Here is a 19,041-nt window from a genome sequence, read left to right as displayed (position 1 = left end):
AGTCCTTCATGTGGCAAGTGACCTAGAATTGCAGTAATGCCTTAGGTGTAACATCAACCATAACATGTGTTGCACAATCTCATGTATGGTTGATTGTCATGTGGTAAGCTGCGAATGTGCATTGTCCAGAATGCCACAACGGGCATTTATTAAAATGAAAAAGGGTAGAGTGGAGGAATAGAAGCAGTGGAATTTGATCAATGTCCTGTGTGATGATATTACATGATATGGTGTAATATGTTAATATGGATGATTATAATCTCTCACAATATAAGGGTCATTTAAAATGGAGGATAACACAATTCAATAAAAAAAAAAGATAATTAACAGTAAGAATCTATGGCCTCTGTCGTTGAGACTTTGGCAATCGTCGGCTCTTTACTGGTCATCCTGCAGAGGCTGCAAGATTACCTATAATGATGATGATAATATCAGGAAAGGCTCACACTAAATGATGCATAGGCTCAACCTATAGATTCTAGAGCTTGCCATCTCTCCCTCTATACTAGGAATAGTAGGGGTCCTAATCATTCATGCCACTAGAGTGGCTCTAACTTCCAAACACTAGAGCAGTGCCACTGAGCATATGCATACTATTGAGCATATTACTAGATGTGGTCCCATTCTGGACAATCACTAAACTTTTCATTGATATTGTTTTAAGGACAGCAAAATACATATTATAAACAAGAGTTTCCACACTAGGAGAGAACCATGTGCTTTAGCTTCTAGGAGTCACTTCCACATATCCCTGCCAAAAGTACCAACTCTCATAGTTCACCCTCTTTATTCCAGGCTTTTTGACACTCCACAAACACACGGCCAAGATGAAGGAGCAGTATCGGGAGACAGATGTTGTCCGCAACATCCTGGACATCCAGTTTGGGGTGCTGTCGGCACAGGACATGCAACAGTGCAGTCATGCGCACATTGTGTCATCAGAGCTCTATAACCCGAATGCAAACGCCAGAGAACCTGCCTCTCATGGTGTCTTGGATAGAAGAATGGTATGGCAAGATTTCTTTTTCTTTATATTTATTATTATTGTTATTATTATTATTATTAATTATTATCATTATTATTATCATTATCATTATCATTATCATTATCATTATCATTATCATTATCATTATCATTATATTATCATTATCATTATCATTATCATTATCATTATCATTATCATTATCATTATCATTATCATTATCATTATCATTATCATTATCATTATCATTATTATTATTATTATTATTATTTTTATGATTCCTCCCTTTTCTAGCTTTGATCTTTTTCTCTTTTACCTTCAATACTCTGTCTTATTCTTCTCTCTACTTGTTTTTTATTTTGTTTCTCCTCATCATCATCGTCCTCTACCTCTCCTCCTCCTCCTCCTCCTCGGCTTCTCCTCCTCCACCACCTCCTCCTCCTCCTCCTCCTCCTCCTCCTCCTCCTCCTCCTCCTCCTCCTCCTCCTCCTCCTCCTCCTCCTCCTCCTCCACTTTTTCTCCTCCTCCTCCTCCTCCTCCACTTCTTCTCCTCCTCCTCCTCCACTTCTCCTCCTCCCCCTCCACTGCTCCTCCTCCTCCTCCACTTCTCCTCCTCCTCCTCCACTTCTCCTCCTCCTCCTCCACTTCTCCTCCTCCTCCTCCACTTCTCCTCCTCCTCCTCCACTTCTCCTCCTCCTCCTCCACTTCTCCTCCTCCTCCTCCACTCCTCCTCCTCCTCCTCCACTTTTCCTCCTCCTCCTCCTCCTCCACCTCTCCTCCTCCTCCTCCATTTCTCCTCCTCCTCCTCCACTTCTCCTCCTCCTCCTCCACTTCTCCTCCACTTCTCCTCCTCCTCCTCCACTTCTCCTCCTCCTCCCCCTCCTCCACTCCTCCTCCTCCTCCTCCACTTCTCCTACACTTCTCCTCCTCCTCCACTTCTCCTCCTCCTCCTCCACTTCTCCTCCTCCTCCTCCACTTCTCCTCCTCCTCCTCCACTTCTCCTCCTCCTCCTCCACTTCTCCTCCTCCTCCACTTCTCCTCCTCCTCCTCCGCCTCCTCCTCCTCCTCCTCCTCCTCCTCCTCCTCCTCCTCCTCCTCCTCCTCCTCCTCCTCCTCCTCCTCCTCCTCCTCCTCCTCCTCCTCCACTTCTCCTCCCCTCCTCCTCCTCCTCCTCCTCCTCCTCCTCCTCCTCCTCCTCCTCCTCCTCCTCCTCCTCCTCCTCCTCCTCCTCCTCCTCCATCTCCTCCTCCTCCTCCTCCTCCTCCTCCTCCATCTCCTCCTCCTCCTCCTCCTCCATCTCCTCCTCCTCCTCCTCCTCCTCCTCCTCCTCCATCTCCTCCTCCTCCTCCTCCTCCTCCTCCTCCTCCTCCTCCTCCTCCTCCTCCTCCTCCTCCTCCTCCTCCTCCTCCTCCTCCTCCTCATTTCTCCTCCTCCTTGTAATAACGGTAATTTAGGAAAGAAAAACAAAATACTAATATTAAAGAAAAAAAGAAAAAAACAATTATTCACATCTTTCAACCTCACACAGGGTACTAGTCAAAAAGATGTGACGTGTGAGACCTGTGGCAAGAACTTATCAGACTGCATTGGTCATTATGGTTACCTGGACCTTGCTCGACCAGTGTTCCACGTCGGCTACTTCAAGAATACAATCCATATCCTCCAAAATATTTGTAAAGTAAGTGTGTCATGACGTGCTTATTTTGGCAAGCCTTGTTTTTTTGCAGGTTGAACTTCAGGTGTTTTAGATATCTCATACTTAGAGTGCTCTTACTAAATATGTCTCTTTTTCTATTACTTGTGTTTTGAATATTGGTAATGTAAGATGTTGATGTTGTTAAAATAATTGTTGTGTCAAGAGTGTTTGTGTTATTCTGTCTTATACCTCTTTCATTTACAATTTTGTTCTATAATCGATTGTTCTATAATAGAAGTTCCCAATTGCAAAATAAATCAATATATGTTAACAACTGAAACATTTGAATGCTTTTGTTGTTTTAGTTTTGGAATTTCGCATGCCTGTTGTTGTTTTTCTATGATATATAATTATGTCACAGAAGATTACAGGATTTCTAATCATTTACACTTTTTATTGACATGTCATATGCATGTTCAATCCCATAATTAAAGATTCAGAACCATGGTAATTTATCTGAGACATTATAAAACATTGTATTAGTATGTGTGTGCAGGTGTTTTAATAGTTTAAATTTTTTTTTATATCCACAGTTCTGTGCAAATGTACTTCTTAAACCGAAAGATAAACTTGCGCTCTGTGAGCAGTCAAAGAGATTAAGCTCATACCTGCAGAAGAAGGCTCTATACAAGCGTGTAAATGAACTTTGCAAGAAGATGAGCTTGTGTTCATACTGCAGTGCCAGAAATGGAACTGTGAAAAAACTACCACCTCTCAAGATTGTCCATGAAAGATTCAAAACAGTTAAGAAGGGGGATCCTGTGTTGACAGACTATTTTAGTAAGTGAAGTTCCTTGCAGAGGAATGTTTTTGATTATAGTAAAGGAAATTCTGTTGATTTTGAATAGTCTAATAATTATCTAGTATACATTCATTTGGATAGAAACCTGCTATGCACAAAGTTATTGGAAGCCTATTTAGGAGATGAGTCCAAATTGTTTATTTTCAAAGGAAGATTTTTTCCTCTTCATTTTTTCACACATTAATGTCTCCTCTGCACAGCTCAGTTTGACACAGCATTAGAGTACAACAAAGAGTTAGAGGCACAATTGGCCTCCAATGTTGTGGAGTTCCTGAATCCTAGTCAGGTCCTCGATCTGTTTGAGAGGGTAAGTGTCCTTGTAGTCTGTTTGAATATTAATGTATAGATCATATTTTTTACTTTTTTGATAAAGATTTATATTAATTCTTATTTTTCATATCTTTTCCTTTGTGGACTACGTCTCATATATCTTCGCTAGTCCTACAAAATAATGAATCGTTTTAAACCTTTATGGCTGCGAGAGAGGTGTCAGACAGTGACTTTGCAATTACCACGGTCTGTGCAATTTTAAAATTTTTAGTTTGATTTTTCTTTTTTTGTTAGTCACTAATTTGTGAATCATTGTTTTATAATTGCAATGATAACATTTTAATCATCATGGTCTTAAATCATTAATGAGGGCAGATGAAAAATTTCCGATTACCAACAGCTGAGCAAAAGTGGCTGCCCTCATAGATGTCCAGTTAGCTTTGAGTTACTCTTCTCCATTACAGAGTTCTAGATACTCTTTGCCCAGTTAAAAGTAGTATAAGCCTATTTAATGAATTCATCATATTAGGTGATGTAGACTTAATCTCTTAATTCATTCAATTTTTTTTTTTTATGTTTCCATTTTTTTTTTCTTTATTATGCTTTTTCTCTTTTCCTATTTTATAGTTATCATATATTCTTTGGAGTTATGAGAAAATTATATTTATAGATTAATGTTATTTATGTATATCTTATTTTGCGCTCCAGATTCCTCTCTCAGACTTGCCACTCCTGTGCATGGACCAACAATTTTCGCATCCAAAGGATCTCATTCTTACACGACTGTTAGTCCCCCCAAACTGCATAAGGCCATCTGTGATCTCAGAACTGAAATCTGGAACGTGAGTTACTTGTGTGTATATATGTGTGTGCATACAGTTTTCATTCCATGGTTTATTTGTGACATTCATAATTTTAAATATGGTTAATTTTATGTTGTATAAATTGGGTTTTGATTTGCATTTATATTTCATCTATTAGATATTTATTTGATGTGACATTTTCTAAAACATTCTTAAGATATGTTTTTCTATTCATCCATACTAATCAGATTATATATACTAAGTATGAGTCATTATAATTGAATTTTGAAAATAGTTTACATTGTCTAACTATACTCCTTTATTTCATTAACCTGCTCACTGCGAGATAAGTTTATTAATTTTCACATAGATGGCACTACAAGCCTTGTAGAGGGCTCCACAAGTACTTATTCACAAAGGAGTCAATTACTAGTACTACCCAGCTGTTTAATCTTTTCTTTTATGTTTGGAGATACTCTCTTTGTTATTATATTGCTGGTAGTTATGATGATGTTATAATGAGTAAAATGTCTGTAATGAAGATAGCAGCATTGATAGTACTAGTATAAAGATATTTCTTCTGAAACTCAAGGAAAGGTGGAATCTGATGAGATGATCACTTGTGGAGCCATCTATGAGATATTTCACAAATGAAAACGAAAGTGAACATGCATTTCCCCGGCGGCATTGGCTTAATTTGATAGAAAGTAGGATGCTCAGAATTAGCTCTTTTCCAGGAATGAGGATGACATCACAGTCATGCTTACCGAGATCATTTTCCTGAACAATCTGATCAACAAGAGAAGCTCTGGGAAAGTGCAGAGCATCCAGGACTCGTGGGAACACCTGCAGCTTCACGTGGCATTCTTGATGAATTCGGAGATATCGGTGCCACATGATCTCAACATGGTGAGGAACTGTTATGTGAATTTCTGGTGTGGGGTGAGTTTAGGTATTTACAGACAAATAGATCAATATTGATATTTATGTGTGGTGGTGTAGCAACATTCTCAGCTTGCATTGTTGCTACTCCAAGTTCAAAGTCCCCACTGTCAGGGATTCCTTGCACACAGGCAGAAATTTAGAAGCACAGTAAGGAGACAGTTGCAGTTTGAATAAAGTTATCATTATTGTCATCTTCATTGTCATCACCATTGCCATCACCGCCACTGCCACCACCATGATAATCACCACTAACATCACTGTTACCATCACCATCACACAAACATATGCATACACACATGCACACACACATATGCACACACACACGCGCACGCACACCTACATTTGAAAAATAACATCTAATTCTGCCTCAGGCGCGAAAATCAACGCGAGGGTTTGTCCAGAGGCTGAAGGGCAAGCAGGGCCGTTTCCGAGGAAACTTGTCAGGAAAACGTGTTGATTTCTCCAGCCGTACTGTCATCTCTCCGGACCCTAATCTCAGAATCAATGAGGTGAGTGAAAACTTGTGGAAAAGTGAGTTAAGATTAAACATATTAAGTAATGGTAATTTGTGTAACTGCATGAGATAGCAAAACTCAAGATTTTTTTGAATCAAGAATTTAGTTATATAAGCCAAGATTAAATTTTTGTTTTCTTCTTATAAGTATGAATATTTGTTTGCTCCTTATAAGTATGAATATTTGTTTCCTCCCTTTAAGTATGACTTTCTGTTTCCTCATTATAAATGTGAATTTTTGTTTCCTCTTTAGAAGTGTGTGAGTCTAACAGATTAACTAATGTATAGAATAGATCTAAAGAAATATATGCTGTTATGTTTCCCTGCTCATTGTTTATCTGTTATTTTCTCTTGATTCTGTTATTTCAACTCCCATGATTCTTCCTTCATCTTCTACCCTCCATGTTCTCTCCATCTACCTGTTATCTTCCATTCATTCTTAATCATCATCTTCAGTTGATTCATCTTTCATCTCTCTCCATTTCTCCTTTATCATGTTCCTTTTCATCATCTCTTCATTTTTCTTTTATCTTTATTCTTCCTTTTCACCATCTCTTCATTCTTCCTTCCCTGTCCAGTTTTCCTTCGCCATCTTCATCCCAGTCGTCCCTCTCCCAGGTGGGTGTCCCAGTGGAAGTAGCAAAGCAGCTGTCCTACCCCGAGAAAGTGACATCACACAACACGAACCTCATGCGTCAGCTGGTGCGGAACGGCCCAGATGTCCATCCCGGGGCTCTGTTTGTGGAGCCAAAGTCGACACCGGGCATCAAGAAATCAATGAGATACGTGCATAGGGAGCGGATGGCCAGTGAGCTGAAACCAGGGGACATTATTGAGAGGTTGGTCTCTTTTCCTGTTTTGATGTTTATGTTGTGGGGTTTTGATAGTTTTTGTGGTGTTAGTAAGGTGTTCAAGTTATTCTTAATGGTTATATTTTTGGGTAATGTGCTGTTTGATTTTTTTTTCTATTTATTATGGGGGGGGGGGGGGGCATTAAAGTATTAAAGGTATTCTTGACATTTAAGCTGTTAGTGCTTTGTTTCTTTAGAGAACAAGAATATCACCTTGTGGATTCCAATTTTACTACAAGTTTTGCTTCAAGATTAAAATGCATATCACACACACACACACACACACACACACACACACACACACACACACACACACACACACACACATTCACATTCACATTCACATTCACATTCACATTCACATTCACACTCACACTCACACTCACACTCACACTCACACTCACACTCACACTCACACTCACACACTCCTCCTCCAAGAAGAAATTTAACCCAGCTTTCCTTCTCAGACACTTGATGGATGGAGACATTGTCCTATACAACCGACAGCCTTCCTTGCACAAGATGAGCATCATGTCCCACAGAGTCAGAGTTCTCCCATGGAGGACCTTTAGGTTCAATGAGTGTGTCTGCACTCCTTATAATGCTGATTTTGATGGTGACGAGATGAACCTTCATGTGCCACAGACAGAGGAGGCGAGGGCAGAGGCATTGGTGCTTATGGGGGTAAGTACCCTGGGTGTTGTTATCGTGTGTTTTTTTGAGAGGAGTGATGAATTTATATATGTATTCTTGTATATTGTATTGTTAAGGTTTTTGTTAGAATTTAATTTGTTTTTGGTAAGTTGATGTGAAAGTACTATAGTAGTACAGAGATTAACTTTGATTGGATCACTATAGGTGCTAATGTTGGGCATGGAGTAAATTTATTTATTAATTTATTGGTCACTGAATAGATAGTACTCAATAAAATGATCTTCAGTGTTCAAAGAAAAAGAAATAGCATAAGAAAAAGGACAGGCAGAAAAAAAATAAAACAAAGGAAAAAATTATAAATAATAGAGTATAAAAAAGAAAAAGAAATATGGACAACTAAGCAAATATCTCTCACTCCCCAGGTAACCTCCAACCTGGTGACCCCAAGACACGGAGCGCTCATCATTGGCGCAACCCAGGATTTCATCACAGGCTCCTACCTCCTCACGCAGAAGGACCAGTTCTTTGACAAGGAACACACCTGTGCCCTTGTAGCCTCCATCTTGGCAGGGAAGGAGGCTGATTACAAAGTAGATCTACCACCTCCTGCTATCATGAAGGTATGGGATTGAGGGGGTGGAGAATGTTAAGAACTGATGATTGATGGAATTTTTTTTTCACTTGTGGAGGTTTATATGGGTAAAGTAGGGTAAAACATATTTGAAGTTTTGGGATATTATGTGATTTCTTGTGATTTATAAGTCTAAATGTTTATTTTTATTTTAAATTTTGGTTGTCAAGAATTTTTCACTTTTGAATGTATGTATATATGTAGTTATTTCAGACTATTTTTCTGTACTAATTGACTACCTGATTAGAATTACTACACACAAATCTGTTGATAAGGATAGTAATGGTCATCATCATAATATACATTTTTTACCTCTTTCTGACTTTTTTCCACTTGTCACCTCTCAATCTTGTGTATTTTGTTACTTTCCACTGTTCTTTCATATATACCTTATTTATTCATTTTTTCTTTTCCTTTGCCTACCACGTTCGTTACTGCAGCCTCAGGAGCTGTGGACAGGCAAGCAGATTTTCAGTCTGATCATCCGGCCTAACAAGTCATTTCCAGTGGCTTGCAACCTGATGGCCAAGCGCAAAGACTACACAAAAGGGGAGGAGCTATGTGCCAATGAGGCGTGGGTGGTGATCCGTAACTCAGAGCTTCTTGCAGGGGCTCTTGACAAGTCCTTGCTAGGCTCAGGTTCCAAGAAAAATCTTTTCTACGTCATCCTCAAGGACTATGGCAAGGACCATGCAGCTGATGCTATGTGGAGGATGGCTAGGGTCTCCACACTGTTCCTGATGGACCGTGGGTTCTCCATCGGTATTGGAGACGTCATGCCAGGATCAGGGCTCCTCACCAGGAAGCAGGAGCTCCTTGACGAAGGGTATGAGAAAGACTGTAAGGTCATTTTGTTAATGGTTCCTATTTCACTAGTTTTGTTGAATAGGATTTGTTTTATTCAGGTAATGAATATGAGTTTTAAGAGTACTGCCACTGTAATTTTTAGTCAGCTATTATTATTATTTTTTTAATATTAAAAAATAAAAAGAGTGATTTGGCAAGACTGCCCTAGATTGTGATGGAGTTTGGTAGGAAAATAATATGTAATAAAGACAGTGGCCATTTTTGTTACCCCCTCATACACATCAATTGGTCAGCACCTTATGAAATGATTTTATGAATTTTTATGGTAAAATTGCATCAAAATCCGTAATAACATTCTTTTGTCAACATCAGCTTAATAACTCTCAATAGCAACATGAAGCTCTCGAAGTGAACAAGTCAGTGATGTTAAATGCCATATCTCATATGGTATCTCCTCTTCGTCTCGCTCCTCTCTTCTCTGCTATTCTCTCACTCGTCTCTCTCATCTTCTTCTCTCTCCCTTCTCATCTTCTCCTCCCTCCCTCTCTCTCCCTCTCCCTCTCCCTCCTCTCCCCTTCCCCCCCCCCCCCCCCCCCCCCCCCCCCCCCCCCCCCCCTCTTCCCCTCTCTCTCTCTTTTCCCTCTCTTTTCTCTCTCCCCTTCCCCTCTTTTTTCTCTCTCCTCCCTCTCTATCTCTTCTTCTTCTCTCTCTCTTTTCCCTCTCTCCATCTTCTTCTCTCTCCTCTTCTTTCCTCTCTCTCTCTTTTCTCCCCCTATCCTCATCCCCTCTCCTCTTCTTCCTCTCCTCTCTCTCTCTCTCTCTCCCCTCATCTCTCTCTCCTCTCTCTCTCTCTCCTCCCTCTCTTTCCCCTCTTTCTCTCTTTCTCTCTTTCTCATCTTTCCTCTCTCTCTCTCTCTCTAAAATCCCCAAACCCCTCTCTTTCTCTTTCTCTCTGTCCTCTTTTTCCCTTTTCGGGTCTCTCTTTCCTCTGTCTCCTGTCTCTCTCTCTCCTGTCTCTCTCTCTCTCTCTCTCTCTCACGCTTATCCTTTTCTCTTCCTCTCTCTCTCTCTCTCTCTCCTCCTCTCTTCTCTCTCTCTCCTCTCTCCTCTTTCCTCTCCTCTCTCTCTCTCTTTCTCTCCTCTCCTCCCCCCCCCCCCCACCCTCTTTTCTCTCTCTCTCCCCACTCTCTCCTCTTTTCCCCTTTTCTCTCTCTCTCTCTCTCTCCGCTCCTCATCTCTCTCCTCCTCTCCCCCTTTTCTCTTCTCTCTCTCTCCTCTCCCTTCTTCTCTCTCTTTCTCTATCGCTCTCTCCCCCCCTCTCTCCCTCGCTCTCCTCCCTCTCTCTCTCTCTTCCCATCTCTTTTCTCTCTCTCCTCTCTCCTCTCTCTCTCCATCACTCATCTCTCTCCCTCCTCTCTCTCTCAGCTCTCTCTCTCTCTCTCTCTCTCTCTCTCTTCTCCCCTCTCTCCTCTCCTCTCTCTCTCTCTATCTCTCCTCTCTTCTCTCCTCCTCTCTTCTCTCCTCCTCGCTCTCTCCTCTCCTCGCTCTCTCTCCTCTCGCTCTCTCTCTCTCTCTCTCTCTCTCTCTCTCTCTCTCTCTCTCTCTCTCTCTCTCTCTCTCTCTCTCTCTCTCTCTCTTTTCTCTCTCTCTCTCTTTTTCTCTCTCTCTCTCTCTTTCTCTCTCTCTCTTTTTCTCTCTCTCTCTTTTTCTCTCTCTCTCTTTTTCTCTTTCTCTCTTTTTCTCTCTCTTTTTTTTTCTCTCTCTTTTTTTTCTCTCTCTTTTTTTCTCTCTCTCTCTCTTTTTTTTCTCTCTCTCTCTCTTTTTTTCTCTCTCTCTCTCTTTTTTTTCTCTCTCTCTTTTTCTCTCTCTCTCTTTTTTTTTTTTCTCTCTCTCTCTCTGTCTCTCTCTCTCTCTCTCTCTCCTCTCTCTCTCTCTCTCTCTCTCTCTCTCTCTCTCTCTCTCTCTCTCTCTCTCTCTCTTCTCTCTCTTTTTCTCTCTCTCTTTTTCTCTCTCTCTTTTTTTCTCTCTCTTTTTTTTCTCTCTCTCTGTTTTTTCTCTCTCTCTCTGTTTTTTCTCTCTCTCTGTTTTTCTCTCTCTCTTTTTTTCTCTCTCTTTTTTTTTCTCTCTCTCTCTTTTTCTCTCTCTCTCTTTTTCTCTCTCTCTCTTTTCTCTCTCTCTTTTTTCTCTCTCTCTCTTTTTTTCTCTTATTCACCAAATGAAACCAAACTCAAGATATAGCATCTCTATAGAAATAATACCAACCAGAAAAAAAAGTAAAATAATCTAGGTCCCATATCAAGGGTACCCAGATTTGGAGGTGACTGTCCCTTTAATGTTTTGTACATGAATTTCTACCTTTCATTTTTTTTCAGTTTATGATTATTTGTGGAAATAGTGTTTAATTGTGAGTTTTAGTAAAGGATTTAGAGAAAATGGAAAATTATTTAACATAAAACATCTCTCCCGGGGAATATCTAACTTCAAATCAGTTTCAGAATTGCAGTTGACATTTTTGACACAGGCTTTGAATGCATGGATTTAAGTCTTATATTCCATGTTACAGGTACAGGAAATGTGATGAATTCATCTCGCAGCTGAAGGAAGGCACGCTGCACTGCCAGCCAGGCTGCACTGCAGAGGAGACTTTAGAGCAGCTGATCCTGAAGGAGCTCAGTACCATCCGAGACAAAGCAGGCAAGGCTTGTGTCATGGAACTGCACAAGACCAATGCTGCACTCATCATGGCCATCTCTGGTTCCAAAGGTTCCTTCATCAACATCTCACAGATGATTGCGTGTGTCGGACAACAGGCCATTGGAGGCAAGAGAGTTCCCAACGGCTTTGAGGATCGTGCACTGCCACATTATGAGAGGTGGGTGTGCAGAACAAATTGGAAGGGCTTTTTTGGTGTGGGATTGAAAGGTATGTTCATAAAATGGATTTGATGCTGAAGTATGGCAGGATAGCATGAAGGAAGTTTGTCTCAAGTACTGTTTACTGGGTTTGGCATAAGTTTGTATACTCTTTTTATTATTTTATAAAAGACAACCTCATTATTATTACTGATTTTTTTTTTTTTTTTTTTTTTATTCAGGCACTCAAAGATCCCTGCAGCCAAGGGTTTCGTGAGCAACAGCTTCTTCTCTGGCATGACACCCACAGAATTCATCTTCCATACCATGGCTGGACGAGAGGGGCTGGTTGACACAGCTGTCAAGACCTCAGAGACCGGCTACATGCAGCGTCGACTTGTCAAGTCCCTAGAAGACTTGTATGTGGCATATGACATGACAGTGCGGAATTCAACACAGGATATTATTCAGGTAAGAGAATGGTAACAGATTTTTTACAGGGATCATGTATGAATTTTGATAATGTAGTTTCTGTCTTCTTTCTTGAGATAGACTGGGAAAATTTTCAGTGAAAGTAAGAAAATGCTGAAGAAATGTTTTGACTTTGCTGGATTGTTGTTTGATTATTAAACATTTGTCTTAATTGTTTTATAAATAATTTTCTTATTTGATTAAGGTATGTTTGTTGAAGTTGATACATTTTAATGAGATATCATCCATCTGTATGAAGTATAGAATATGTTGCTATTGAAAGTAGAAATGATTAGTTTAATCCTCATTTGTTAACACTAGTGAAAAGTTCAATGATGTGATATATTTCTAGCTACTATTATTTTTTTATGGAAAAATATACATACTGAAAGAAAATACGTTAAGAAGGAATTCCCACCCATTCCATCTGTCTTCCTTATTTTCACAAGGAACATATTCACATATTCTTGCTTGCCTCACCTCTTTTCACTCTATCTTTTGCATCCTCCTTCACCTCCATTCATCCTCATCAGTTCAAATATGGAGGTGATGGTCTAGATCCCTCAGAAATGGAGGGAACAAAGGGCCCCATTGACCTGGAGCGCGTCCTGAATCACATTCGTGCCACCCACCCCTATGCAAGTGAGGACCCCCTAGCTGGCAAGGAAGTGCTACAGCTTGGTGAGAAGTACCTAGAAGATGATGCCTTCAAAGAGCTTTCACCTGAGTTTAAAGAGGAGCTCAAGACCTTCCTGGAAAAGTACTCCAAAAGGGTGGATAAGGTGTGTGTGTGTTTTCTGTTGTATTTATTAAAAGAAAGAGGGTGAGGGACATTGTACCGGAGAGGGAGAAGGAGAGACTCCTTCATTATAATAGTCACTTTTTCCTCTGCTTTCTAGATACAGTCACGGATCATCAAAGCAACCACCAAGGGGAAAGCCCTGCCAGTAGAACGTCAGCTGGAACGCCTAACTTTTACACAGCTCATTGACTTTCTCAACTCATGCCTCGATCGCTATCAGAGTGCTGTGATGGAGCCGGGCACTGCAGTGGGTGCTCTCTGTGCCCAGAGTATTGGAGAGCCAGGCACACAGATGACTCTGAAGACTTTCCATTTTGCTGGAGTGGCTGCGATGAACATTACCCTTGGTGTGCCAAGGTTTGTTTTGTGTGATGGACTTCTTGAGGTTTTTGGTTCTTGGGTTGCGAGTTTTTTTATGTTCATTATTATTTTTTTACTTGTGTATCTAATTGCTCAACCATTTGTAATTTGAGAGATATAGTAATACTTTCATTCTTGTGGAGTTTTAAACCTGTTTATTTTCTTTCTTTATATTTTATTGAATTTCCTTTTATCATCTTTTGAGCACGGTTAAAGTCTGAATTTAAATTTTGTCCATTAAATAATCATCTTGCATCATACTCCTTATCAAATGAAAATCTCTGCACCGTCATACCTTTTCTGTTCCTACTACACATATTTTATATCCTCCTCCTCAGAATCCTGGAGATCATCAATGCATCGCGGAGCATTTCGACACCCATCATCACAGCCAAGCTCAAGTGTGACACTGACCCGGAGAAGGCACGGCAGGTGAAAGGTCGCATTGAGAAGACCTTGCTGGGGGAGGTTTGTGAATATGTGGAGGAGGTGTTTCTGCCTGATGATTGCTTCTTGCTGCTCAAACTGGCCATGGACCGCATCAGGCTTCTCAAGCTTGAGGTGGATGCCTACTCCATTAAGTATGCCATCTGTACATCCAAGCTCAAGGTGGGTTTCCTTGCTCTTTTGTCCATTGGGGTTGGAACTCAAATTTCCTTGGGAACTCGCATTAAGTAGGCCCTAGTTGTATAACTATTTCTTTTGTTTTCTTTTCTCTTGTCTTCTCTTGTCTTCTCTTGTCTTCTCTTCTCTTTTCTCTTCTCTTTTCTCTTCTCTTTTCTCTTTTCTCTTCTCTTCTCTTCTCTTCTCTTCTCTTCTCTTCTCTTCTTTTCTTTTCTTTTCTTTTCTTTTCTTTTCTTTTCTTTTCTTTTCTTTTCTTTTCTTTTCTTTTCTTTTCTTTTCTTTTCTTTTCTTTTCTTTTCTTTTCTTTTCTTTTCTTTTCTTTTCTTTTCTTTTCTGCCTCAGTTATCTTTGAGATTTTCTGTCATCTTATGTTATTGTTTGAATTAGGAAATATTAACTTTTTAAAAGAAAATGATCAACTATCTGATGATTTGGTAACATGGAACATGAGAGGCATTATTTTTTATTCATCTCTGGTATTATCATTATTATTTGTTAAATGAGGTTTAACATAGAGCTAAATATTTTTTTTACCCAAAATTTTCCAATTTTTTTCTACTGAATTACACTGATAAACCTACAAAATCATAGATAGGGAATTACCCAAAACAGACTAATACCTTCATTAGATTTTAAGATACTCATGCAGAATACCAAAATATTATTATATTTTTTTTATTATATAAGACTTTTGAAACTTACAAAAAAAGTAGAAGATAAACATGTAAAAATACAAGTATACTGAATAAATTGTCACTTACTACCATCACCTCTGTTCCCATGAGAGGGTGATGGTGTGTGATTGCCAAATTTTCTATAGACCAACTGAGACCTTTCCATGGTAGACCCCAACAACCCTTCCATCCTCAAGACATGATGCATTTGCCTCTGACTGATTTTTATTATTGTTGTTGTTGTTCTCGTTATTATCATTATTGTCGTTGTATTATTATTATTATTATTATTATTATTATTATTATTATTATTATTATTGTCATTATTATTTGTTATTTTTATTATTATTGTTGTTATTATTTTCTTTTCCAAGTTCAAGTCCACTCCTTACACACAAGGGATATTTACAAATCACCTTATTTATTATTTGTTATCATCACGGTCATAAGAATTACTAATCATCACTCATTAATCATCATCATTATCATCATCAGTATCACCATCACCATTATTATCAGCTTGAGCATCACCACACAGAATATAGTACAGTGAATTTCACCTTCTCGTCCTCAGGTGAAAGAGATGGACGTGTGCGTGGAATCAGACACCATCCTCACCGTCCGGCCCTCAAAGACCAAGGTGTCGTCCATGTACTACCAGTTGCAGCACCTCAAGCAGCACATCACCAAGGTCATCATCAAGGGCCTGCCATCTGTCAATCGGGCTGTCATCAATCAGGTCAGTGGCATTCTGTCAGTGGCCTTTTCTTTCTTTCTTTCATCTGTTAGAAAGATGGAAGTTCTGATTTGTCTTGTTTAAGGTGGTTTTATTTTGTTTGTGGTAGTCATCTTATTCAGTGTCGTTTTTGCTGATATTGTTATCATTTATTATTATTATTATTATTGTAATTATTGTTATTATTGTCATTATTATCATTATTGTCATTATTATTATTATTGTCATTATTATTATTGTCATTATTATTATTATTATCATTATTGAGAATATCATTATTATCATTATTATTATTATTATTGTCATTATTATTATTATTATCATCATTATTATTATTATTGTCATTATTTTTATTATTATCATTATTATTATCATTATTATTATCATTATTATTATCATCATTATTATTATTATTGTCATTATTTTTATTATTGTCATTGTCATTGTTATTGTCATTGTCATTATTATAATTATTATAAGTATTAGTATTGTTATTCTTCATCATCATCATCATCATCAAGAGTGAGTGCATGTATTTGTGTGTGCTTATATGTTTAATTTGATTTTAACTTCTTTGGATATTTATTAATAGCTTCTAACTTTGTTCTTTTGCAACCTATGTATGTTTTTTAAATCTTGAAATTTGGGTATTTTTCTTTGATCATGTTTGAATACACATGACTACCCTTGAGTTGGGTTGGTCCTGTGAGGTACCTCTTTCTCATAATGGAATTCTTTTGTAATGCTAACAGAACGACACAAGTGGGCTTTCCCAGTATGAACTGCTTGTGGAAGGTGACAACTTGCAGGAAGTCATTGCAACATATGGTGTTGATGGCACACGTTGCACTTCAAACAACACTTATGAAGTCTTCACCTCATTAGGGATTGAGGCGGCAAGGTTGGTTGGGTGAATTCATGGTTAATGATGTTTTTTTTGATAATATGACCTTTCTTGGATGGTTCTAGATGATGGTTTGTGTGATGTGAATTGAAGTATTGCTTGTTGCCTTGATTCATTTCAATCATCTTAATCTTCTTCTCTGCTTTATTTGGTCTCTTTGTTTCTTATTATTAGGAACTTTAGAAACAACATATTTGAAGTACCTTTTTATTTATTAGGATTTATGATTTTGATTAAATTTTGTTTTCCATTATTGGCCTTTATCTAGGCTTTTCCTCTATTTCACTCTCTGTTTCTTTCTCACAGAGCAACGATCATCAAAGAGATCACAGTGACTATGGAGACTCACGGCTTGAGTGTGGACCACAGGCACGTAATGCTGCTGGCTGACTTGATGACCTGTCGTGGCCAAGTGCTGGGCATCACTCGCCATGGGCTGTCCAAGATGAAGGAGTCAGTGCTGATGCTTGCCTCGGTATGTTGCATTGCATTTTGTGTGGTCATTTAGTCTTTTTTGGTTGCTTTTATTTTTAACCCAAGGATGCCTGGTTAAAAATTATCAGTGCAGCACTATATTGAACTGTAGGAGCAGTTCCCCTCATCTTTGTTGTGCAAAGATCAGATGAAGGCCTGGCCAGCCTGTCAACTTGAGCCATACTTGTGCAATGCCAAAATATCTCATGGCAGCAATAAGCTTTACTTGTTATCATGGGGTTAAAAATTTTAAGAATGAGAGATCAGGGTCTGTAATAGGGAGAGTTGACACTGCTATTGTGCATATTGGATTGTTTTTAGAAAGTAATATAAATAGCATTCTGGAAAACTTTGAATGCAATGGGAATCCATAGAAACACAAAGAACTGATATTTAAAGAAAAGAAGACATTATTTTTAATTTCCTTGCAGTTTGAGAAGACAGCTGACCACCTGTTTGATGCTGCCTACCATGGCCAGAGCAACCCCATCAAGGGCGTGAGTGACTGCATCATCATGGGAAAGCCCATGAACATTGGCACAGGCGTGTTCAAGCTCCTCCACAGCCACAAGAGAGACAATAAGCCCAGAAGCCGCAACCTTATCTTTGACCACCCAGAGCTCCATATCCCCCTTGTCCACAACGGCTGGTCTTGATGGCGTTTGTGATCTAAACAGTGTGGCCCAATGTGATTGTTATGTGTGTGCATCTCCTGTGAAGGTTCTAGACGTGTGAAGCCCCTTTGGCTTGCTGTGTGCCAGGCAGTTGGGAGGAGGATAGGGGAAACTTGCCACACTGCCACATTCTAATTGCAAGCTTTTTTCTTCTTCATCTGCCATTTAGAAATGGATATAGATTTTATAGTGTTTTTAAAAGCAGAATTTTTTTTTTTTTTTTTTTTGTGTGATCTTGAAGAAGTGGTGAGTTAGTAATCACCTATAATCTCACTGCCTGAAGGTGGCAAAGGTGGCTTCGCTGGAATGCAGGAAGGGAAGGAAAAAGAAGGAAATGTACAAACCAAAGATGGCTGAAGGGAATGGCTCTCACATCCTTGTACAAGATGCATATGTGCAGGCATTGAGGGAAGGAGTCTGGAATCATTAATTTTAATGAAAGGACAATTGGGGACTTCATTTGTATCAACTGTGGAGACTGTAATAGGGAAAACACTATGTTTGTGAAGCTGTTAAAAGTGTAATTATGAGGAACAGTTTGTAATGCTCAGTGATATATTTTGTTGTTATCATTTCTTTTTAAGATTTTTTTTTTCATATTGCTAAATGTATTAATGGAAAGGCAAAAATGAAGCAATATATTATATTTCCTTTTTGATTATTAATACATTGTTTTAATTTCCTAATTGTGATTTTTTTATATTCATTGGATCTCTCTGTCTCCTTCATTATTTTTCTCTTTCTCTCTTTCTCCCTCTCTTCCTCCCCCCCCCCCTCTCTCTCTCTCTCTCTCTCTCTCTCTCTCTCTCTCTCTCTCTCTCTCTCTCTCTCTCTCTCTCTCTCTCTCTCTCTCTCTCTCTCTCTCCCTCTCTCTCTCTCCCCCCTCCCTCCCTCCTCCCTCCCTCCCTCTCCCTCCTCCCTCTCCCTCTCCCTCTCCCTCTCCCTCTCCCTCTCCCTCTCTCTCTCTCTCTCTCTCTCTCTCTCTCTCTCTCTCTCTCTCTCTCTCTCTCTCTCCCTCTCCCTCTCCCTCTCCCTCTCCCACTCCCACTCCCACTCCCTCTCCCTCTCCCTCTCCCTCTCCCTCTCTCACTCTCACTCTCACTCTCACTCTCACTATCACACTCACACTCACTCTCACTCTCACTCTCACTCTCACTCTCACTCTCACTCCCACTGACTCTCACTCTCACTCTCACTCTCACTCTCACTCTCACTCTCACACTCACACTCACTCTCACTCTCACTCTCACTCTCACTCTTACTCTTACTCTCACTCTCACTCTCACTCTCACTCTCACTCTCACACTCACACTCACACTCACTCTCCCTCTCCCTCTCCCTCTCCCTCTCCCTCTCCTTCTCCTCCTTCTTCTCCCTCTCCCTCTCCTTCTCCCTCTCCTTCTCCCTTTCCCTCTCCCTCTCCCTCTCCCTATCCCTTTCCCTCTCCCTCTCCCTATCCCTATCCCTATCCCTATCCCTATCCCTATCCCTATCCCTATCCCTATCCCTATCCCT

General features: G+C 39.7%; 1 protein-coding gene across 1 annotated transcript in view; it reads left to right on the top strand.

Annotated features, from left to right (window-relative positions):
• Window positions 1-18,191, top strand: part of LOC125035232 (DNA-directed RNA polymerase III subunit RPC1-like) — a 19,001-nt gene extending 810 nt beyond the window's left edge. The window contains exons 2-21 of the mRNA XM_047627490.1: window positions 796-1,007; window positions 2,511-2,660; window positions 3,212-3,458; window positions 3,681-3,787; window positions 4,459-4,592; window positions 5,291-5,462; window positions 5,870-6,007; window positions 6,631-6,851; window positions 7,331-7,547; window positions 7,940-8,137; window positions 8,589-8,974; window positions 11,519-11,827; window positions 12,050-12,278; window positions 12,812-13,060; window positions 13,178-13,437; window positions 13,779-14,049; window positions 15,313-15,477; window positions 16,227-16,375; window positions 16,685-16,853; window positions 17,284-18,191. Of these exons, the coding sequence (XP_047483446.1) occupies window positions 828-1,007; window positions 2,511-2,660; window positions 3,212-3,458; window positions 3,681-3,787; window positions 4,459-4,592; window positions 5,291-5,462; window positions 5,870-6,007; window positions 6,631-6,851; window positions 7,331-7,547; window positions 7,940-8,137; window positions 8,589-8,974; window positions 11,519-11,827; window positions 12,050-12,278; window positions 12,812-13,060; window positions 13,178-13,437; window positions 13,779-14,049; window positions 15,313-15,477; window positions 16,227-16,375; window positions 16,685-16,853; window positions 17,284-17,508 (4,176 nt within the window). The 5' untranslated portion in view covers window positions 796-827 and the 3' untranslated portion in view covers window positions 17,509-18,191. The remainder of the gene's footprint in view (window positions 1-795; window positions 1,008-2,510; window positions 2,661-3,211; window positions 3,459-3,680; window positions 3,788-4,458; window positions 4,593-5,290; window positions 5,463-5,869; window positions 6,008-6,630; window positions 6,852-7,330; window positions 7,548-7,939; window positions 8,138-8,588; window positions 8,975-11,518; window positions 11,828-12,049; window positions 12,279-12,811; window positions 13,061-13,177; window positions 13,438-13,778; window positions 14,050-15,312; window positions 15,478-16,226; window positions 16,376-16,684; window positions 16,854-17,283) is intronic.
• The last annotated feature ends 850 nt before the right edge of the window (window positions 18,192-19,041 follow it).

The sequence above is a fragment of the Penaeus chinensis genome, chromosome 19, assembly GCF_019202785.1.
Source record: "Penaeus chinensis breed Huanghai No. 1 chromosome 19, ASM1920278v2, whole genome shotgun sequence".
Taxonomy (NCBI): domain Eukaryota; kingdom Metazoa; phylum Arthropoda; class Malacostraca; order Decapoda; family Penaeidae; genus Penaeus; species Penaeus chinensis.
The sequence above is the reverse complement of the archived record's forward strand: the minus strand, read 5'-3'. Positions and strand labels throughout refer to the sequence as shown.